The sequence below is a fragment of the Falco cherrug genome, chromosome 11 (assembly GCF_023634085.1).
Source record: "Falco cherrug isolate bFalChe1 chromosome 11, bFalChe1.pri, whole genome shotgun sequence".
NCBI lineage: Eukaryota > Metazoa > Chordata > Aves > Falconiformes > Falconidae > Falco > Falco cherrug.
The window spans coordinates 16,809,657-16,833,796 of NC_073707.1; the positions used below are offsets into that span (position 1 = coordinate 16,809,657).

Genomic DNA, 24,140 nt, shown 5'->3' on the forward strand with positions numbered 1-24,140 from the left:
AAGCTGCTGCTGTCTCTCAGCTCCCCGGGCGGGGGCCCGCGCACCCCTCCTCACTGCCCCCGGGGCAGCGGCACCCCTGCACGGCGCCGGCCCCGGCCCCGCTGCCACCGGCCGGGAAAGGGGGTTCGGGCGGCGGCCGCGCCGGGCCCCCCCGGGCCGCTCCTCCCCGCCCGCCTCCCGCTGCCCCTCGCAGGGGGGGCCGCCGCCATTGGAGCCTGCGCAGTGCGGCGGGGAGCGGCCGCCCTCCGCCCTGCCCTGCCCGCGGGGCTGAGCGCGCCCGGGGTTGTCGCCCCGCTCCCACCGGGGTGGCAGCGGGCACCGGGGGTCGCGCCGCGCCACCGCCCCGGCCGCGCTCTGATGGGCCTGGCGGAGCGGCGCCATGGCCGCCTTGTACCAGAGCGCGGACCCGTCCGCCTCGGCCTCGCCGAACAAGCTGCTGGCGCTGAAGGACGTGCGGCAGGTGAAGGAGGAGACCACCCTGGACGAGAAGCTTTTCCTGCTGGCCTGCGACAAAGGTACCGGCCCCGCTGCCCGCCGCGGCGAGCGGAGGCCTCGGCCGCTGCCTCTGAGGGCCTAAGCCCGGCCCCGGCGGTCAGGGCCAGGGCTGGGGGCGAATCCTGCCGGTGCCCGTGTCTCGCACGGGGAGGGGGCGGCGGGGCCTGTCTGCTCCCCGCTGCTGCTGAGGGGGACCGCGGCACCTGGCCTCGCCTCAGCGCCCGGCTGTCCCCAGGGCCGGGGGGCACCGGGGGGTGGGGGGCGGTGGGCCAGCGCCTCCCGTGTTCGTGGGGGAGCTCGGTTTGTGTCAGTCCGTGAGGCATTTGCTGCGTTCGCTGTTAGAGACCGTGGGGATGTGGTTGTTGTAAAATTAGGGCTTACCTGGGCATCCCTGGACTGAGTGAGGCAGGTTTCCTGTGTGTTGCACCCATGGTGGTGGATTGGAGGAGTTTTTCCTTTCTAAAATATGCAACTTCAAGCATATATTTAGTTACCCGTGAGTAGAAACGTAGTTTTAAATTGATCTTAAATCTCTGAAATGTTGGAGTCCAAGGAAAGCTTTTAATCATGTGCTGACTGGTTGTGTGTACATTAGGGCATAAGTGTGGTTGCAGGAGCTGGTGTGTTTATGTGCAGAGCTGGCTGCTGGCTGGGTGTTTAGGTTGGTTCACAGCCATAGGAGTGTTTCTCTGGTGACGTTAGCCAGCGGGCTTGGGACGTTTGCTCTCGTGCTCGGTGTGCTGGGATGGATTGCTGTTAGGCAGCTGGGCTGCTGGTGGAGTCTGGCCTGAAGATGAGACTGAGCCACAGCTTTTCTCCGTATGCATAAAGGCTCAGGAAGATAAAAGGATGCACAACAAAAAATGTAAAAAAAATAAGAATAAAATTGCCTGTGTAACAGCTGGTTTAGCGCTCTTTCAGATTGCAGTGTTTTACTGTATGTAGTATTCTACGTATACTTCTGTAAGTATTCTATATGTATACTTCTGTAAGTATTCTGTGTTAAGGTTTGTCTTTGTTACGGTCTTCTATGGCAAGAAGAATCAACAGAGTAACACTGAATGGGGCAGTGTGGTGTGTACTTTAGTCAAATAGGAAAGTACAGCTTATATACATTTTGCTGTAGTGAGCTTTACTTGCTCATTCAGCTTGCTGGCTTGAATTTTATAACATTGCAGCATCATATTACATCTGCTTTGATAAAATATATGCTAAAGTTGGAGTGGTACAAAGACTTAATGTGGTTTCTGCTCAAGGAAGATGCAAACCTGTTAGTAGCAATGTAGAGAGGGTTCACTGGGACTATGGCTCTTCAGAACAAAGAAGCCTTCTCTCATGCAGTTGATACTGCCTGTGTCTCACAGGTTACGTATGAGCTATTGCCCATTTTTTTAAAAGTACCTGTGCTTTTGTATGTTCGTTTTTAGGACTGGAACCAACAGGGTGGATTAAAGTACATGTTTTAGTGCTTTCCTGAAAGAGATCTCCTGAAATATATTTAGTTTCCTCTCCAATGAGAGAATGGTTATCTACTTGGACTTCTTAATTGTCTGGCGTATTCCATGGCTGTTGTCAGCTATGGAATGTTGTCTTGTTTGATGGTAGCTGGTACTGAGAATGTTCACATGATTTTACTGCTTTATGATAATAATAAGTGACATTCACATGTTACTTGTGCAGGTGACTATTACATGGTTAAGAAACTCTTGGAAGAAAACAGCTCGGGTGAAATGAACATAAATTGTGTGGATGTGCTTGGACGAAATGCTGTTACCATAACCATTGAAAATGAAAATTTGGACATACTACAACTTCTTTTGGATTATGGCTGCCAGGTACACAACACAAGTTAGTGAAAATTTTCAGTGTAGTCACTGGTCTGTGTGTTCTACTCTTTATATATCTTCTCTGTTAATCTGTCTTTATAGGCAGTTCAGTTCTTTTTCTATTTAGTAATTGTGAAGGTGTTTTCTTCTCACTATTATACTTTTCTAGTGGGATGTTATTGGCATGGCAATTGTTTAAGTAACATTTTTAATGTTAATAACAACTAAAATAAAGTTCAGTCTGTTATTCCTGTTGTAGGGATTATATATTATCTTCAAGCAAAATAAACTGTATAGTCAAAGTGCATCATGCAGAGAATCTTTGATTGTGGAATGTAGTAACTTCTAAAATAGTGGCACAGTTAGAAAAATGCATTATGTTAGGAGATTTTAAGTTATAGTAAGCATGCATTTCTGCAGTGCTTTCTTGTTAAACAAGATGTGTGCTTGATGACAGAGGCAGTTTCATACCAACAATGTATACCAAAACTTCCTTAACTATCTGCTGCTGCTGGGATAGTTTTAGCCATGATAGCTTAGGTATGTAAGACAGGAAAAAGTAGTGTATTTTGTCAGGTGATTTGATACTGGACAGGAAAAAAACCCCAAGCTTTTCCCTCCCCTGGATCTTCTTTTTAGTGGCAATAATAAAAGTTGTGTCTTTTATTTTTCAAGTAAAAATTTGAATTTTCTAAAGTGAATTGGAAAGAATATCAACTGTAGGGGAAATGAAAAGCTACTTATCTCAATGTAAAAGAAGTTTCAGAAGTAGTTACCAGCCCAGAAAAAAGCGTGTGTTCCTAGTTTTACCACAGAACTACAGATACGGGGCTGAAGTGTCCCATATGCCCGAGTTGTTATGCATGCTTGCTTTTTACGTTTTTAATAACCTGGTAAATTGTCTCTTAGAACTTGATCTTTGCAAGTATCATGAATCATATTTGCTGGAAGGTAATTTCTGTAACTGGTCCTTCTGCTGTTCTGCGATTAAACAAATTGTCAGTAAGGCTATCCTAATTTCTGGAATGACAAGCTGGATTTGTATCCTGATCATATACATAGTGATAATGCAGAACATCGTTTTAGTAGTTCAAAAATACATTTTATAAAAATGCAGTTTGACTTCAGATGGACCCTTTATGCTGTTTAAGTTACTGCTGCTTTCTTATATGACTTGTTTTCTTTCCTTAGTCATCAGATGCACTTCTGGTGGCTATTGACTCGGAAGTAGTGGGAGCTGTCGACATTCTACTTAATCACCGACCAAAAAGATCATCCAGACCAACCATTGTAGTTGAGTGGTGTTATTCTTTGATCTTTGGTTGTGGAGTGGGGGCTATTGCATTCTGGGTAACTGTAGTGTTTAAAACTGTGTTCTTAAATGAAATTCTGCATCTCAAAAGTGATAGAATCTGGATATTAGGCATTTTTTTTATAGCCTCTTTTGTCTTATAGGATAGCCTGTGTTACTTTGCTTTTCCACCTAAAGAATCCAGTGGCTTTATACCTGCCGAATATTAACAGATGCCTAGTTAGTCCAGAAGAGGAAAAAAAAAAAAGGTTATAAATCTTTTCTGGTAGTCTGTTTCCAAGGTAATAAGCAGCCTTGATCTATAAAGGGTATATTAATGTATTGAAGCTTTGTAGATTTTTTTTTTTTTTTGAGCAAATCATAAACATCAGACCTTCACCTGGAAATTAATCAGCTGAAACTTACCTTGGCAATGCTTAAGTATCAAAGAACTTTTAAAAGATCACAAGTAGAGGTAGAGGGAGGGAAGGAATTGTATAAACACTGTGGTACAATTGGGATATTTTTTCAGTGTTTAGATAGTGAATAGACTCATAATAATTTTTCTCTAAGTAGAGCAAAATATGCTTTTTAATATCATGCATGTATTTTGGAGAAGGTGTGCACTGTATGTCAGGTTTTCTACGTAAACAAACCAGAAGCATTTCTCTGTCCATTTTTCGTTTTCCAGTATTTATCTGAGGTGATTGCGTGTCAGGACAAATATTTTCCTATGGTTTATTACATGAAAATAAGGAAATATTTTGCTGAACTGTCAAAAAAACCCTTACATGTAAACACTGTAGTAGAACTGTACGTAATAAATTTAGCTACTTGCTACATTTTATTTCAGAAATTAATGGAACGCATTCAGAACCCAGAGTACTCAACGACTATGGATGTGGCACCTGTCATTTTAGCTGCGCATCGTAACAACTATGAAATTCTCACCATGCTGTTAAAGCAAGATATATCCTTACCCAAACCTCATGCTGTAGGCTGTGAATGCACCCTGTGTACTGCAAAGAACAAAAAAGATAGTCTACGACATTCTAGGTAAGACTAGAATTCTAGTTAACCATTCAGACAATAATAAAAAAAAATCACGTCTTCATTCTCTGATATTTCCTTTTTATCTTCAAGGTGAGGTATATGAGCGGATTTTTTTAATATACTGTAGCCTTTATTGTGAGAAATGGTAGTTCTTGGAGATGGGCGGTGCCTGAGGGAGGCAGTGGCTTTTTTTATTTATTTTGGTTTTATACTCTTAGTCACTGTACACTTTAAGCTAAGTGCCTTTTCATTTCTACCAGTTGTGTCACAAACATTCTAGCTATCTTTGGCTTGGGAGCGTAGGAGCTATGCAAATAAAATTTTTCTTAACTTAGTTAATAGTTGGGGTTTTTTGAGCTAGAATGAGGAGGTGGATAATTTTGTGTCCTGTTTCTGGAAGTGTTTGTGTGGCATGGGTTCATAAGTACAAACTAAAGATTTCTTCTTTTCTTGTGTATTTTTGAAAGTAGAAAGCTTTTTAATAAAGGTTTAAATGAGGAGAGGGTTTTACCAATCTTAACAATATTTTGTGTGGTTAACTTGACACCATATTTGAGGGTGGAATACAATTTAGCATATGAGAGTGGGGTGAAAAATCACAAGAGATCAAAGACTGTAAGCATACTGCGATTACAATATATAATTAGTTATTACATAATTACTCCAGCATGTATCCAAATTGCTAAAACACAATGGAAATGAAAGGATAATTGTTACTGATATTCAGCTACTACAGGCCACATTCTGGTGTCCATCCTGATAGCCCATGTCTAGTGTGAGAAAAGGTGTCAGGGTATCCCAAGCAAACAAATAGAAACATTTGAGATAACAGCTCTTAATTAAACTAGAATGGATAACAGCCTTTGTTCTGGCATTCAGAAGTCACTAGTTTTGCAAGAGGAGAACACCCTTGCAGATGCTTTTCCTGAATTTATTTTTTTTTGTATTGCACATTAAAGCTTCCCACTGTTTTAAATTTGGTTTGCTAAACCAGAAGATTTCCTTAAATGGTTTACTTCTGTCTCTTTATTTTTCACTTGAAGAGCCTTAAGAACTACTATGTAACACTTAAAATGTCATAGTTTTACCAACACTGTTATCTTGACTAATGGCCTCTGCTGATGTAACAGTTGGAGTAATGAAGAAAACAAGAGGGAACCAGTTTGGCTAATTTTTGATACTTGGAATAATAGGGATTCTAAGGATGTGAAGGACAGTATATTCCATGACATGTCATATTTGATGCTTGTAGTGTCTGATTTTGAGAAACCCAAATGTTTTGTCTTTCAGCTGTTTTATGCAAACTTTTGGAATAGGTTCTGATTTGAAACTACTGATAAAATAAACCATCTTCATTTTCCTTGCTGTTCGTTTGGCACAGGTTTCGTCTTGACATTTATCGGTGTTTGGCCAGTCCTGCTTTAATAATGTTGACAGAGGAGGATCCGATCCTGCGAGCCTTTGAACTTAGTGCAGACTTGAAAGAACTCAGCCTTGTTGAGGTTGAATTCAGGTAGGAATTGAAAACACAAACCAATTTTAATACTGTATGAATTTACATGTATAGAAATGTGTATGCATTAGAAAAGGTTTATTCTTAATTATTTGTAGTTGGACTGTTTAAACTGATAATAAGATACAATAAGAAGTTATATAATATAATCTATGTCTCATTAGTAGTCGTTTGGACAGTTTAATTGCCTTAAATCCTTTTAAGTGTAGTCAGTTGCATGTGTATAGTTGCACCAGCAGTTCAAATTTCAGCTCTACTTTGGAAAAATAAACAGAAATTATACTAAATGCTGACTTATTTCAAGATCACACACCTATTGATCATACCAATATCTCATTAGAACTATGCACTTTTTTTTCCCCCTGACATGAGGGTAGAAGTATGCAGCACCTTGTTTATGTTGACCTGACTCACTCATGTTAGGGTTTGTTTTGGGTGTTGTTTTTTTTATTGTAAGACTTTGAACAGCGTGTGTGTGTATATGTGTAGATATATATATGAAATATGCATGAGCATAGATTTCAGGCTGAAAATGCCCTATTCAGTGAACAAATGCTCAGTATAATTTTATGCTTAAACTATGATGGTTTCTACCACTTTGAAATTATACAGCACAAAAGCTTTCTGAGAGCATGAAAGGAAATGTTTGTATGGGGTAAAATTCTACTTTGCTAAACAAGGTGAATTTTCTGTTTTTATAGCTAATTGTCTTTCTTACAAGTTCAACTGTTGCATTTTCGTGATACAGCTTGGCAATAAATTGGACTGTGTGCCAGGTAAAACAAGCAAATAATGTGGTTTCTTTTCTGGATTTTTTTTTTATATTAATAGTATTCAGTGAATAAACTTCAATTTTCAGATTACAGGAATAAAGCAAAACGCAAAACAACTTCCCTTCCAAGTGGAAAGTCTAAATGATGACTTAGCAGTGTCATGTTTTGTGACGAGTACGCTTTCTCATCTCCTGGAAATAATTCTTAAGGTTTAACTTTTTATATGGAACTCATAAGATCAGAATTTGTATACTGTAAGTCTGTTTCTCAGGTTTTCTCTGTCTAGCGAACTGAAGCGTAATTGTGACGTTACATGAGAAACCTACTCAGAGTTGTCTTCAGAATGCTTGGACCTTGACATATGACTGTTGTGTGTCTTTTTTTTTAATTTGTCTTAGCATCACATAGAATCCTGAGCAAAAATGGACAGTCAATAAATTAACGGAAAATATGTGAGCAGTGTTGTAGTGTGAACTGTTTCTGTGTCTTTCAGAAATGATTACGAGGAGCTAGCTCAACAATGCAAAACCTTTGCTAAAGATTTGCTTGCACAAGCACGGAATTCACGGGAGCTGGAAGTTATTCTGAATCACACGTCTAGTGATGAACATGTAGACAAGCGAGGATTGTTGGAAGAGAGGATGAACCTAAGCCGCTTAAAACTTGCAATCAAGTATAATCAAAAAGAGGTTTGTCTTTGTGGTAATTTGATAGACTTTCCTTATCATATTTTGCTAGTAATTAATTTAATCTGTTGTTCTGCCTCTAGACATAAAAGTGGAAATAAATTTGCAGGAGTTACGGAAGAGATTCCCTGCATGTGAAACAGGGAAATGATATTGCAAGATACCGAGTGTTTCTTCAGTATTTATTCTTCAGTATTTATTGTGGAGAAGAATGTAGTATTTTCTATATTATAGTAAGACTGCTGCTCTTTTATGAACAGCTCTGGTAGTGGTAATTATTTGTTCAGATTCTCATTGGATCTTTGCCTAGGGAAACATGGATCCTTAGGTACAGTACATGGTTTGTCATCCTCTCACTTGTTATTAGCTGTTCAGCTTTGGCGCAGGCTTTGTGCTGTTCAGTAATTACATTAGACCTATGCTGGTGTAAACTGAATAGTGCCTCAGTTCCAGAGTAGCAGCGCCTTCTTACGCCATCAGTCTGGAAGTTATTTCATGCAGTAGGTTGTTGTTGTCTTTATTCCTTGACAAATTACAACTCTAGTTTTGCTGTGCTAGAAGGCAAATGGGTATTTGTGGGATTCTAGTACAAGGACTGCGGACAGAGAGAATGCATTCCTTTCCATGCAAAATCCATTTTCACTTAGCGTTTGCAGAAGGCATTATAATTCTGTCTGTTCTACATATCTAGGCTTAAACTGTTCGTGACACTGTTAAAATACATAGTGTTTAAATGTTGTAAGCCCTATTATGGAATGTCCTAGAACCAGCATTACACATTTCTGGTATGCATTGAACAAGCATACTGACATATTTCAGATGTTGTTCTGGTTTTGACCATAGCTTGTTTTTACCACAGTGGCTGGAGAGTAACAATGTTTGTTGCGTGGTATGGGGAAAGTTTACTATAGAGACGGGTTTTTTGTGATGGTTTCTAAAATGTGATGATAATATCAAGGTTATTTACGTTGATATTTTTAAAATAAATGACAAACCATCCTCCAGTGAAATACATTATTTTGTAACTCCGTGCAAATAAGCACCTGAAATTTCAAACAATATTTGCATATTCTACATAACATTCAGGCCAAAATTATCTTCTTTTTGAGGGACTGATACAACATAGCTTACTCTGATGTAAAATTAACCCTGCTGAATAGAGCCATAATGATTTTAAGAACTGATACGTATAAAACTGTGGCCGCTTTAGTCCTCATCTTACAAGGTGTTGTGTTTTACAGTGTAGATAGTATTTTTCAGTAACAGTATTTTATTCTTCAGATGAGATTGCTATATTTTATAATAAAAAAACAGTGAAGGTGTCTGAAGTATGATGTTTTTTGTGTGCTGTATTTCTAAATAATTAGAAATCAAAACTATTTCTTAACCTGAAAACCATTAAAAGTCTAGTATGTATAATTTATTTTAAGTTTCTGGCTTTAGAAGGAAGTGAAAGTAATGGATGTTTATAATCATAGCGAACCCATAGCATTTTTGTTCTCTTATAATTATTTCAACTTAGTATTGTTACCTTTTCGTGTTCATTGGTAACTACACATAGTTTGAAAATGAATTTTAATCATATAAATCAGTATCCTGTATTAAGAAACCTGAGGCTGATTTCTTGTTCATTTCTTTTTTTTCCCTTCCCCCAGTTTGTTGCTCAGTCTAACTGCCAGCAGTTCCTGAACACTGTATGGTTTGGACAGATGGCAGGCTATCGACGCAAGCACACGTGCAAGAAAATTTTGACTGTTTTGACAGTTGGCATTTTCTGGCCAGTTCTGTCCCTGTGTTACTTGTTAGCCCCTAAATCTCGAGTAGGTCGAATAATTCACACTCCTTTTATGAAGTTCATTATTCATGGAGCTTCATATTTCACATTTCTGTTGTTACTTAATTTGTACTCCCTTGTCTACAATGAGAATAAGAAGAATACAATGGGACCAGCCCTTGAGAGAATAGACTATCTTCTGATAATATGGTTAATCGGTAGGTATGATTTGAGTAGATTGGATGACAATTGCTGATGTTGATGGAACAATAATGATTTGTACTACCTTCTTATGAAATCATTATTATGTTATTTATTGCTTGACCAAAGTTTGCTCTTTGGAGGGTAGTATTACAGGAAAAAAATAAAACCACCCAAACACGTTTTGAGGAAAGGATGTAAAGTGTTACAACAAGCTCTAGGTATCACAGAAAGTGATGTATCAGAAACAGAACGTTGTAGAATCTAACACAAGAGGAATGTGATTTTTTTCTTCAGATGGACTGGTAGCATTCACAGTGATGCAAGTGAGATTCAGTTGTGCAATAGTAAGTTAATGTAAAAGCTGTTTATCTTCCTGGACATTTTTAAGATTCTGATCTTAAGAAGGCAAAGCAAGTGTGTGTTCTTCAGCTGAATAGTTTTGTAACAGATAAGAGCCTGTCATCAACTCTTTCTACTTGCTGCTAGGAATAATTGAGGAATTAGTTGAGGAATAAAATTAATTCGGACATCGCTTTAGATTTTTTCCAAATTTTTCATTAATAGGTAGTATTATTTAGTATGTAAGTGGTTTAATCACTGTGAGTCAAACTTGTTTGTTTGGGTTTTTTTTGTCAGCCAGCAATCCACAGATCTTTTTAATTTCTTCCAGCTCTCTTTTACAGGAAAAGTTTGGACAATGCTTTTAGATACATGGTTTAACTTTTAGGTTGCCCTGTGTGGAGTCAGTAGTTGGACTTGATGATCTGTGTTGGGTTCCTTCCAACTCAGGGTATTCCCTGATTCTGTGAACTCTGTAAAAAAGTGATAGAAATTATCTGAGCTGCTTCGTTACCTGTGTGTCTGTGTATGGACTTATGCTAGAATCGGAATATTGCTAGTAAAATTCTTGTTTCTCTGAAAGCCTAGCTACCATCTTTATGTAATCATATAGTGCATACAATGCACAAATACTTTTAATGTAAGTTAAGTATATTTTTTCTGCCTTCTAAGTAGCTGGAGTAACCATGCAGTGACATAAAATCAATTCCTGTACTGTTTTTATTTTTATTGATATGCTCTAACTTGATAGAACAGGTTTCTGTGCAATTTTGTTGGACTAATCCAACTTCAAAGAGTTGTGAAAATTTAGGGTTCTGCAAAAATCTCTTTTCTGGTTGTAAACATGAAATTTTTGTAGCATTCAGCAAAGGGAGAGGACTTTGAATATATATATACAGCATTGCCAGTTTAGTGGTACATCAACACTAAGTAACAACTCAGTCTTTCATAACAAATTATGTAATGCTTGATTTGAAAAGTAATTTATAATACAATTTGGACTTGTTGCAGAGTTGGCATATTGTTTAAAGAAAAAAGTGTATAATGTGCATGTTTATGTATGCATATGTATGCATGCATACTCCATATTAGTCTCATAAATTGGTGTGCATTTACTTCATCCTTGTTTTAAAACACAGAAACAAACATTGTTTTCCCATATTATAATTTTTTGTATGTAATTTTCATCGATTATCATACCTGTGCCTGAAAGGATGCATGTTAGTTCTGGTTGGTGCAGTAGAGGGAGCACAGGTATAATTTTTGTTGAGTACTCGTGATTTTTTTTTTTTTTTTTTTTTTTTGGCTTGGAAATTCATAAAACCTTTCAACATCTTTAGGGTTGGTTGGTGCATGTTTGTTTTTACATTACAATTTGGTAGATAAATTAATTAATGGAAAGTTATACCTTTATGTAAGGTAATTATGTATTATTTGGTTGACTGGACTTGTAAAAAGCAACAATACAGTTGAAAATGCCACATTTTTTACCTGAGTAGTTGTGGGTGGTTTATTTGTTACTTTAGGATGGTTGTTTTTTTTAATGGTGATTCCTTTTATTGTTGAGCTATATTTAAACTATTAAGTAGTCATGCAGATTTTGGAAATACTGAGTACCCCACACACAAACAAATGCAGGTCTTTAAAAGAAACTTGAAAATGTCAAATGTAGAGTACAAATCAGAGTTACAGACTCCTCCTTTGTTTTGAGATCAAATATCTGATTTTAGGAGTTCTTTTGTTCCATCAACTCTAATGTAGGGCAGAAAGTGTGTCATTAGGTGGGCTTGGAAATTTTATGAAAGGTTATAGAAACACTTTATTTTCTTCATGTAGTATTTTAACATACAGATTTCAGATAGGATTGAAAAATGACTTATAAGTAATATAAATATTTAAAACCAGGTTACTTTTCATATTATTGAATTTAAGATTTTTTTAAAATGGTAATTGTATTTATAGCTTAAATGCGTGTTTTACAGTGACATATTGTACTGTTTCCTTCCAATTATCCGGTATGTTGATAAAGAATGTATTTAGAAAATGTGTGACAAAATCAACTGGATTAAAAAGAACCAAGGAACAGGATTTACCTACATTTATGGTCTTCCATAGTCCCATTAAAATACATTCTAAAATCAATGTCAAAATGCCCATAGCAGAATTTCTGAGACTTAGCAGCAGGTTTTGTGTTCTGCTAGATTAACTTCCAAAATCATGAATACAGGAATTATTTTTTCTAAATTATTAAGCATAAATCATACAAGTATCTGCCCCAGAAAAATAAAGCAACAGAACTCAGATTCTTGTATGTGTGTAAATAACGTCAGTTATAGCATCTTTGACTTTTTCAGTTCCATTTACTGAATCTGTAATATTTAGTAAAAGATACATGGTGATCTTATGGAGGGGCACAGAGGTTCTAGTTTAGAAATATTTTCTTTATAACCAGTAAGAAGACAAATACATGTAAGTCTTTTAACAAACTGTGCATAGCACACTTTTTATTTATTATGCCTTCTAACATTGCTGTAAAGCTGACTGAACAAATAGTCACGCATAAGTATCTGATTTTCTTTTTTCTTCCCATTCACTGGATCTTCCTCTTCCTGTGCCAAAGTTTTAAAGGAGTTGCAAAGTCCTAAAGCTGAACCAAGTCTTATCAGTTTTTAGCTACCATTTATACACATGCTCCTTTTCTTCTTGTCCTGAATATAGTAGCATACATCTTAAGTACTCAAAAAAAAAAAACCAACCACCACCTAAATAACTGATTATTCATGGAAATCAAAGGTGCCATTATATTTCATCTAACGATCCTTTCAAGTTTTATAAAAATGTAAAGTCTATAACAGCCATTCGGTTAGTAAAATTCTTAGCCAGATGTGTTTTTCCATACAGCCAGACATGGTTAACAATGGTAAAATTCAGTTGGCTATAAAGATCCTGAATAATTAAATGTATGTTGCTCTACGTTACACTTCAGATTTTTGCAATCTTAAGTCATGGTCTCTTTCTCTGCTAATGTTCAATATCAGTTAGGGTAGGAAAAGTTTCTGCTTTTTGGGTCATTTCATATACAGTTACTAAGCTCATTGTTCTTAAAAACCATCTTGTAATACCTACACACTTCCAAAAATATTTCATATAGCAATGTAATGCTTTCTGTAGTGCTTTTGGAAAAAGGTGAATCTTTTCATTTAGAAAAAGCATTTGTATTCTAGCCCTCTACCTTTATTTAAATTTGACCTTTTCCTGTCCAGTTTTCCTCCTGTTCATTTCCTCTCATGCCCTTTTTTGTCAGAGAATATGTTTCTCAGTTGGAAAGTAGGCTTGAAAAGGTTAAACATCTTGTTGCCTTATAACTAATGCTTGTAATCCAGTGCAGTGCTTTTAGTAAATTTACTTGACTTCGTCTTTAGCAAAGAGAAAAAAAGTAATCAGTTCGTTTACAAAAGCCAGTCAAAAGTACTTCGGTTGTAAAAGAGTACTTTGTTCAGTGCAATGGCTTGACTTCCCTGGCTTGTATTTTTCCCTGCAGGAATGGTGTGGTCAGATGTTAAGAGACTGTGGTATGATGGTTTAGAAGACTTTTTAGAAGAATCACGTAATCAGCTTAGCTTTGTCATGAATTCCCTGTACTTGGCAACTTTTGCCCTCAAAGTCGTTGCCCATAACAAGGTGAGCACCTGTCTTCATAAATCCAAAGCACTGACTGAGCGAATGTAATTTTAATACATTGCTGCAAAATATGTGAAGATATGTGTAGTATCTTAGTAGTAGTATGTTGTAGTTAAGTGTGTACTACACTAGTAATAGCCTACTATGTGGATACAGTGTGGGCTTCTGAGATAAATGTTCTATGTGGTATATGCTGTGTAGTTGTCACGATCTCTGGGCTTGTTCTTGGGCTTGAAAGAGAAGTTCATGAGAGAAATGGGAGTTAGAAGACATTCCAAGACATGTCCAGTTAATCAGGGACTCTGAACAGAGCTACCGTCTTCTTGTAGGAACTGGCTGGTCTTTCAGTTGGCTTGATTTTCATTTGGGGAAATCTCCTTATATAGCTCATCTGATCTGGCATTTGAGCTCGCCTGGTTCCATAGATCAGGATTATGCAGAAAGCTAATAGTAATCTCTGTGTTTAGATTGCTTAATGCTTTTTTTGTTACAGAAAGTTTTATTTAGCTTTTGATTACATATGTTCAGATGGCTCAAGTGGTTGTGGGGATGTTTTTAGTTGTTCTTTGGTTGGTTGGATTTTTTTGATTTGATGTTTTTGGGGGGTGGGGTTTTTTTTTTTGGTAGGAAGGAAAAAGCCCCAAGACCATAGAGGAGCTTTGTTTTTTCTCTGTGAAAAGCCATCTGGATTTGATTGAAGATAGAAGTTTTGAAAATTATCATTCCCATTCTGTTGCACATGTTGTTAGCCACCCATCATATGGCAAGCTGCCAGACCAATTGAATATGAAAATTTTAGCAAAATTCAAGCCAGTGCTGTAGCACCATTAATTTGTATTGCAAACTGTGAGTTGACAGCTGTCTGTCAGTTGGAGGGGAAATAAACTGGTTCAGTTCTTCCCAACTTGGTCTTTGGCTCATTTCCCTATCCCTTCATTGATTCAGAGGCTGGTGATCATTTGGAAAGGAAAACTACTTTTCTTGGAGAAATTAGAGAATACCGTGGTTGGGCTGCCTTCCCAACCACAGCCATTTGCTTTGCAACCAGCAATTCCTTAGCTGAGATAAGGGCCCTTTGCTGCTAATTTAAGTTGTAGCCTTTTTGAAGACGCAGGACTCCTGTCCTCTGTAACAGGCACATGACGGCTTTTTTCACCACTTTGACATGGCAAAATTTATTTTTAGAGTTCATAAATTGTTTAGAAAACCAAATAAAAAGGTTTGGTTTACATCTTGCATCCGTATTACAGTCATTGAAGCAGTAAGAAAGGAAGGAGGAGTCTTTGTGGCAGAAGGATTGGTGTGCAGGCAATGGCAGTGTGTTTCTTGCCACCTTTGTGCAGCATGCTTTCAGGCAAGTTACTTTAAAACAGCTTAGAGTTCCTTAGTTTTTGAACGTCTGAGACAGGAGAAGCTGGTAATACAAATGCTGAGTATTTTCAGCCAGGCTGAAGGTTAGGGATCTGTGGATATTCTGTGAATAGTTGAATGGTACGTAGTGGATATACTTTAAGTGTGTGTTTACACCAACAGTTTCCTTGTGACTTCCATTCTCAGTAGTCATTCATAAAATCCACTGAAGGAACCGCAGGTCCTAAGTCTTTCTAAAATCTTTCTAAAACTGGTTAAGACCAGCTGTCACCACATTGCCAGGTGCATGTGTACTTGAGTTTTCTTTGCAGCATTTTAATGTTGTTTTTGACTGAGGCCTATTTACACTAAACAATGCATATGTTTATGAAGTACAGGAGTCTGTTTCAACAAACCCTGCAAAAAAGAGTAGAAAGGAAAGCAGTACAGAAGAATAAATGGTTTGCTGAGCAAGTGAGTGACAGAGTTAGGTGCTGAATTTAAACCATTTGATTTCTGGCTCCCTTTGGAAGGGCTTTTAAAATGCCTTTGTCTGAAAAGAGTGAGATACCTGAAAGAGGTAAGCCATGTATGAATTGTGTTAATTTCTTTTATGCTGTTGCCTGTTTTGGAGGCAGAAGTAGGGAGTGGTGCATGGGTGCATTTCTGTATTTATAATGTCAGTTATTTCAGTTTGTCCTTTTTATATTGCAGTTTCATGATTATGCTGAAAGGAAGGACTGGGATGCATTCCACCCTACCCTAGTGGCAGAAGGTCTTTTTGCTTTTGCTAATGTTCTTAGTTATCTGCGTCTCTTCTTCATGTACACAACCAGCTCTATTCTGGGACCACTCCAGGTGAATATTGTTGCTGCTTGAGAAAATATTAAACTTGATCTTAATTTGCTATGAAGAGTTCTGTTGAAAAGAGAAAAAGGTATTCAATTAAGAAAGTTATAAAGAATAAAGTACAAAGAAGTTATATTGCATTGAAGTTTGGTTTTTTACTCTCTCATGTAACACATGATTTAGATAGTAAAAGGTAAGAAAAAGAATGGAAGACCTAGTGTAGTTCACTTTCTTAAAATATTTTTTTCTGTGATAAATATATACTTTCTTTTCATCTGTGGTTAGCATCACATACTGCGTGAGTGTCTGGTTTGAAAACCATAAGGATCATTTTTTTTTCCAGTAAAGTTCTAGGTAAATGATCATCCTAACATCTTATCTCTAAAAGATAGATGAATGAGGTGTGTAGCAAGGAAGAGTAATCAAAAGCCTTTCTGGTTTACCACTGTGATCTCACTGAAGTTGCGTATTGAGTTGAACTGTGCAAATTGCTTTGGTCTGAAAAATGCAAATATCTCAAGAGTATTGAAATAGTTATCTGTTTATAGCCAGTTATAAGAAGAGAGAATGTTTCTTCTTACCTGTAATTTGCTGAAGCCTTCCAGTGAATAATAATGACATAAAAAAAACCCAAAACCCAACCATATTTTAATTATGTAATACATTTAATTCAGTTGTCCGGAGATGGTGTGGGGAAGCATTAATAGTCTTGTGTTGTGATGCTAGAACAGTAGAGACCGCAACAGTTTCTAAGGTAAATCTAAATTTTTCATTTGAAGTTGGAATTTTGCCTGGTTTTATGCAAAGATTTAGTTTTCTTATTCTGATTTGAGAGCAGACATGGAGTTTCCTACTGAGCTTATGGCATGTACTGTTTTTTCATTAGTTGGTTTCTTTTTTTAAGCACCGGCCTTGTCATCTTAGTCTTGGTGCTATTCATCATGATAAAATTCAGATAAACTGGGAGCAATATGATACTAAACAGATAAAAAAATCAGATAAACCTGAGGGTGCAATATGACATTACACAGAAGGTCTAGTACCTTTGGGGATAGGGGAGGGAACCTGGACTATTATTAAAACGTCATGTTTAGGATGCAATTACCTCCCTCAATCCTTTTTAGATTAAAAGGAGGAAGAAAGCTTCCTTCTACAAAATATGATGACTGTCAACTCTTACTCCACTAGCAATGTTTTTTTACTTCTGTGGTTTTTCTGTTCAGCTAGAGTCCTCAGCACTGATTGATTTAGTTACTGTGCCAGTGAAGAACCTTTATTTACAAACTAAACCACCTGTTATTAAAAGCATAGCTTACTGACAAAAGCTTTGTATAGCTATACTTCCAGCTTCTCTGGCCTTGCTTTCTGGGAAATTCATGGTGACAAATCAGATCAGACAAATCACTGCTTTCTTGTACTGATGATTCCCCCCTCCCATTTATTTATTTATTTTTAACTCTGATAGGATTTAGTTAATACAGCTGCTTGTCATCATCACTGGATTTGCAAGTGTCTGTTGAATAAAAAGATGCTCGGAATAAATAGGGTAGTCATCCAGTGATTATACTGATGGAATTTGTCTTAATAGGTCAGATCAATGCTTTGTCCTCCCTTCTAGTGAACAGGACTAGTTTTAGAGTGTAGTGGCAAGAGGATGGTCTGAAAGGATTGTGCAAGAAAAGTTACTACTATTAGACATAAATGCAGACTAAATTTGGGAGCAGCATTTTTTTTTTTAACTCTTCCTCTGCAACTAGAGCTATACTGAAGGAGCTTCTGAAAGAAATAATTTTGGCTCAGATCATTAGAGTATCATATCAAGGCTTTAGGATATAGCTGAAAACCTCCAGCTTGAAGGTTCAGCTCATTTTAATGAGTTACAGTGCTTGATCATGCTGCACAAATAACTATATTTAAGAATGTTTTTGTCTCATACACAATAGTCCTTCTTTGAAAAGAAAAGTAATCACTTGTTAAATGGGTCTTTTTAAAATCATCGTAAAAAGTCCTTTAAAAAGAATGTTCATAGTTCTTGTAACCAGTTTAGTATTAATGAAAGATGCTTGTTTCTCCTCTCAGGGTTTTGTTTTACTTCTTAACCTTTTCTCTCTAGCTGTGACTATGTTGCTGTTAATTATTTTTATATTTTTTTCTTTTATGCATTTATAAATGGAAATGTACTTGCATAGTTTGAAAAAATACTAGACTTGATGTTGCAGTAAGTGTTAGGCTTGTTATACAAATTGATTGAACGCTGAAGTCTCTCCACATTTTAAAGAGATTCACTGTTTAATGTGCATATTTATTTATGTACTAGATCCTTCACAAGTTTTTTATTAGGAGGCTATGTTACGAAATTTTCCAAGTAAATAAAAACAGTCAACAGTCACCCCATTCAGTTGCACACTGAAGCTTATGTTATTACTGTTGGCCGGTACAGCTTGTGTAACAACTCTTACAGTATTTTCTGAAAGTAGGTCACAAAGTTCAAATGGTGGTGATCAAATATTGCATGGATACCCAACAGGGGCAGGGGGAGGCTGCTGCTATGTTCATTTGGCTATCAAGAGTTATTTTTAAGCATTTTGTTACTTTACTTAGGATTAATAAAACCTATTTTAATACAGATTTGTAAGTTGGCTGTTTGTAGTGGGGTTTTATTATCAACAGGAGATATAATAATATTCCCCTAGGTTAGATCATTAGATTTCAAATGCTTAGAAAGGAATAGCTTGACTATATGAAGAAAGCAACTGGTATTTGGGCTGTGTTACTACACTGTATTCCAAACAAAATAGTTTTGGGTGGTTTGCACTTTTTGTGCATTCCTGTTTTCATCTTGTCTGCAATCATGTGTCAGTTAAAGGGTAAATGTTTTGTTGTTGGGTGGTTTGTGTGGGTTTTTTTCTTTCTTTAAGGGGTTAAATGTGATGAAGCAGTCTGATGGGTATTAGAATCATCCTCTGACCAGCTGATTATAGTTACTGCATAGCTCTGTGCCTACAGTTGCAGGTTCTTCATGGCTGTGGCAAACTGTTCAAAGAACCGGAGAATGTCTGCTGTGCAACAGGGGTACTCAGTGGGTGTCCAGCAGCATGGAAGGGAGCAGGAGCTGGTGCTTCATCTCCCAGTAAACTTGTACTTGCAAAACCTGACCAGTGATACAGTTCTGGACTCTGATTTGGTGCAGACTGTGATTCATACAGGAGGAGAAAGCACTTTCCCCACACTGGTTTATATAGAGAATTACCTGACCCCGTTTCATGTATTTGCTTTCTTGATAATAATATATTGTTCTCTGAAGAAGTTTGTAGGAAGAGTAATTTAAATTGTGAACAGTTCATGCTGGATCTTTGTAAAAATTTACGCTAATGACAAAAGCAAGTCAAGGTCTTCCCTGTGTTGGAAAAATGCACAACCATAACTTTTTTTTAAAAAAAAAAAAATAAAAAAATGCGGTATTTGTACTGTTGGAAACTTCTGTATAGGGTATTTCAAAATGGAAACTAATGATCTGAATTTAGTGTCATGTCTTCTATACTTTACACCCCAATTTGTGCTTACACACCTACACATTATGTATATTTAAAATCTTGCATAAAATATACAGTGAATTAATTCTGTATTCTGCAGATGGACTTTGGTATACTGCTTTTTGATTACTGATGAATTATGATTCCAAAAGTTTTGATTAATTCAGTGTCCCTATTAAGTGTTTCATTAACTTTCTATGATGGTATTTATGTTCAAATGCATTTCATTTACTGCTTTTATCTATTGACTTCTGAGACCCTTATTACTGTTGGTATTGCAGATAAAGACTAGGGTGTACATACTGTTGCTTATGGTATAATTGAGGGATATGAACTTACTAGGTGATGTTTGAACTACTTAAATTTTCTCTTTAACATTTAGAACTTTTCACTGAAAAGTGGTTTTGTTTGGATTGTGAAGTTTGTTTAGCATCTTAAATTTAAGTTAAACTTTTAAAATGTGAATAGATTTTTTTTGGTGGTGGTGACTAGAGGCTGAAGGAGAGAATACAAACAAAAAGAACTACATGTTTTACTAAAATTGGAAATAAATCTATTTCACAGATTTCAATGGGTCAGATGCTACAAGATTTTGGAAAATTTCTGGGCATGTTTCTTCTTGTCTTGTTCTCATTCACGATTGGATTGACACAACTTTATGATAAAGGATTCACTGTAAATGAAGAAAAGGACTGTGCGGGTATTTTCTGTGAGCAACAGAGCAATGACACATTCCATTCGTGAGTTTGCTACCTATGAAATAGCTGTATTGTTCTAGCCCTTAATCCCTAGTAATTAAACAGAACTGGAATTTTTCACTGAAGGTGAATTTACATTAAATAAATTCAGTTTTGGTGTTTGCTTTACCTAACCAGATTATTTTTTCTTGTTTTTCTAGGTTTATTGGCACATGTTTTGCTCTGTTCTGGTATATATTCTCCCTGGCACATGTAGCTATCTTCGTCACACGTTTTAGCTATGGTGAAGAGTTACAGTCTTTTGTTGGTGCTGTTATTGTTGGCACCTACAATGTGGTGGTTGTGATAGTATTAACTAAACTCCTTGTGGCAATGCTTCATAAAAGTTTCCAGCTGATAGCAGTAAGTGGTTTCTGATTAATTACCAATAATTGCTAGCTGTATCCTTGGATTTCATACAGATTTCTTCCTACGATGTCTAGACTAATCCATAGACCTCTGTGAATGAGCTCTGTCTCTGAGCTTGCAAGGGGCATCTCTTTCCTTCAAATACAAACTTTTTATTTACTTTGATCCAAATAAAATGGGTACTTCACATGTTGAACATGTGCAAGACATTGGCCCTCTGGGAATTATAGACTTTTTTGATACAGTGACTGTTCAAGTCAAGATGCTATTCTTGATACGGTGTAGTATTTGGCCATTTGATAGGGGGTTTATACCTTCATAGCAAAATTTTGTATTTACACCAGTGTATATAGTGAATTGAAGATACATGTTTTAATTACTTAATATTTGTATATTGAATTTATTAAAATACTTGTAATCAGAGTTTAATAACTGTCAGTTTTTCAGGTGTGAGAAAATAAAACAAAATAGCCTGTTAATATTTTTGCTTCTCATCTTTGTTAATGTTTCTGATGCTTTAGAATCATGAAGATAAGGAATGGAAGTTTGCTCGTGCCAAGCTTTGGCTTAGCTACTTTGATGACAAATGCACGCTACCTCCACCTTTCAATGTTATTCCCTCTCCCAAGACTATCTGTTATCTTTTCAACAGTCTCAGTAAATGGATCTGCTCTCATACATCAAGCGGCAAAGTGAAACGTCAGAACAGCCTAAAGGTAAGAAATGAGTGTGAAAGCTGTAGGCTCTGAAGCTGGAAAGGTGCTGGTTGCTAGAATGAATCAGAAAACTGCTACATGAAGCTGCCTGTCATATGGTGAGTGCTGCTAAGATAAATAGGAACTACAGAATAATGTGTGTTGCATCCAAAATATAAATAAAATAGGTTACCTGTTTCTACTTCACTAAGATTCTATTAACTTTCAGTTTGGGGAATTTCAGCCCCCCTCCCTCCAACCCCCAATTCCCCCAGAAAAAATTGAGTGATTGAAAATTCATAGAAACCTTAAGGAAGTATGTGCTAATCTCAGAAATGGTGAGGTTAGAGTATTCTTTGGGGAAGGTAATTGGTTTTAAACATACTACAGAAGTGTCAAAATAAATAACCAAAAAGTGTCACTGAAGCCTCTCACTGTTGGCGGGACGGATTTTTTTTAATTCTTGTTGAGTAAATGTTTTTATTGTACCCTGTAATTTTGCATACTAATTTTGCATCTTCTTTCTGACAAAAAGAGCATTAAATAAACTAAATTCAAAGACTTTATGGAATGTGCAATGAGAAGCATTCAGGATTACGGAACTCTTAATTGCTTATAGTACAATTACTAAGCCAGGTAGATTAAAAATGTTCAATTTTGTTCGTACAACAGATCATAATTCAGTTTAAATTCTGCTGGCAGTTTACATGCATTGTATATTTGTGCACATCAGGATGTAGCTATAAAATAGTTTTGTTGTTTTATTCCTACTTATTCTCTGTATAATTGTATACAGGCTTTAGAGCTCAAAAATCACTTCTCCATAGTAAATGTGTGATGTTTGTTTAAAGGAATGGAGAAATCTGAAACAAAAGAGAGATGAAAATTATCAAAAGGTGATGTGTTGCTTAGTCCATCGTTACTTGACTTCCATGAGACAGAAGATGCAAAGCACGGATCAGGCAACTGTGGAAAACCTAAATGAACTGCGGCAAGACTTGTCAAAATTCCGAAATGAAATGAGAGACCTGCTTGGCTTTCGAACTTCTAAATACGCTATGTTTTATCCAAGAAACTAAGGCCTAACTTTTAGACAAAACGTGTCTACTTCTAGATACCTGTAAGTGAAAGTTGTTGACCTAATTCTGTTGCCAGACCAAATAGAAAAGATTATTGCACAAAAATACATTTGAAAATGTGTTTGCATGAGTCGCAGCTAGATGTGGAAGTGGTGGAAATAAATGCAAAAACAGATGTAGTAATTTTCTTAAGCACTTAATCTTTGTGTGTATATAACATTTGTATATAGAATTTTTTTAATGTTCCTCAGACTGTGGCTGTCAGGTGTCAGAGCTTCATAACTAGCACAATGTGTTGATTTCTTCTATTTTTGCTGTTTGTTCCTTTTTGATACTTGTTTTTCAAGTTGTGGGAGAAGATAGGCTTTTTAAAACAAAAATCCAGCCTATGTTTATTTTTAATAGAAAAGTCAGATACAGAATAATAGAAAATTTCCAGCATAGTTGGAAATTATGTTTGACTGTAGGTTACAGTGCATGCAAAGACTGTGTGGCTCTGAAAGAGGCAGTTCTAGTGCCAAGTTTTGTATGTTAACATTGACTGTATACTAACATTTATAGAATATAGAAAGTCACATCATCGAGACTCTTCCCTTTTGTGGGAACACTAAAATTTTGAAATCAAAATAGACCAACCATTTTTTGAACGTTGTGGTCGTACGTAAGACAATCAATTCCCGCTTCTATTTTTCAGCGGTGCTTCAAAAGTACATTTTAGTATACATGTTAAGATTGGGAACTAACCTGTGCACTTTTAATGTTTAATGTCTTAGGTTTTTAAATCTGGATGATTCATTATTTGAAATACTAAAACCTGTGATTTAACAAAAATGATGTGGAGCACCTGAGTGCTGTTGTTTGTAATGCTGAACAATTCCTGTGAAAAACTGTACACTTCTTTCTGTGAGTACATACGTTGAATCTGATCACTGGACAGATGTCGTTTAGAAGGGCCTGCTTTAGACAGGTTTTACATACCTACTTTTAAACTTGGCTTTCTTTTTTTTTTCCTTTTTTTACCACAGTTGCTGCCAAGCTGAATTTTTTTTGTATGTGTCAGGAATACTGTTTTGTGAAAACATGTGTTTTGACATTGCTTACAATGGACGGTAAGGGCTTTGTGGATTTTCTGTGCTAGAGGGTCCTATTTGGCTTTATATGCTTATATATAATTCAAGTTAACAAATTGTAATTGAGAAATGTGATTCCTGTATTTTTAATTACAGAATAAGTATATTTATGACAGCTAAAGGATTGATTGACAATTTTACTGTTATGATGGTGCTCTTCTACAACGGTCTTACGGCCAGAAGGCGCAGGTAGCCATGTGGTCTTTGACTACAGTTGATTTTGGGAGGTTGATGGAGTGGAGGCTTACATGAATGTTTACTTTTTTGAAGGAATTCTTATAAAGCTCTTTCTTGTAAAGGTAATATATTTTCTGTACTATGAAATTATATATACTGAACTAGGGTTTAATACTCTGCTTCCAGAAGTCTTGTAGTATAGAGGGATTCTGGTAAGTGTTGGCTTTTCATGTGAATATGAAGCCAACCTCATGTTCAAAGCAAAGAGGATCCTTGAATTTTGTATTTGGACTCAGATCTCATTTTTCAATAAGACACCAACATAAAAACTGTGTACTGTGTATGTTACTTATATCCAAGAAAGGAAACAGACAAATAAAAGCTCTTTGAAAAATATGGTTGTATTAATATTAGTCGTATTTGAAACACAATATATCAGGTACCCCACTGAAAGTAATTTCTTTGTCATGTTAAGATAGTAAGTTTAAGGAAGGTTGTTAATGTGTTACTAGCTTTTTTTCCTTGTGGACCCCATCTTGTTAAGTTTTAAGTTCATTCAAATAGTTTCATGCTGTGCCATGAAGTG

The 24,140-nt window shown here is 36.7% G+C and overlaps 1 protein-coding gene across 3 annotated transcripts; it reads left to right on the forward strand.

The window, feature by feature from the left end:
• The first annotated feature begins 120 nt into the window (after nt 1-120).
• Nucleotides 121-23,950, forward strand: TRPC1 (transient receptor potential cation channel subfamily C member 1). 3 transcript variants are annotated; one of them, XM_055723664.1, is made up of 14 exons: nt 123-515; nt 2,176-2,330; nt 3,513-3,614; nt 4,466-4,668; nt 6,047-6,178; nt 7,445-7,640; nt 9,293-9,629; nt 13,496-13,635; nt 15,700-15,843; nt 19,932-20,107; nt 20,266-20,467; nt 20,995-21,189; nt 22,020-22,288; nt 23,021-23,950. In XM_055723664.1, exons 1-13 carry the CDS (start codon nt 380-382, stop codon nt 22,245-22,247), a joined length of 2,346 nt encoding a protein of 781 aa, XP_055579639.1. In that variant the 5' UTR covers nt 123-379; the 3' UTR covers nt 22,248-22,288; nt 23,021-23,950. The 3 variants fall into 3 exon arrangements, 2 of the variants coding, with proteins under 2 accessions (XP_055579639.1, XP_055579638.1); XR_008734464.1 differs by lacking the exon at nt 23,021-23,950 and having other exon boundaries at nt 121-515; nt 21,126-21,189; nt 22,020-22,037; XM_055723663.1 differs by having other exon boundaries at nt 124-515; nt 22,020-23,950.
• Nucleotides 23,951-24,140: the final 190 nt, after the last annotated feature.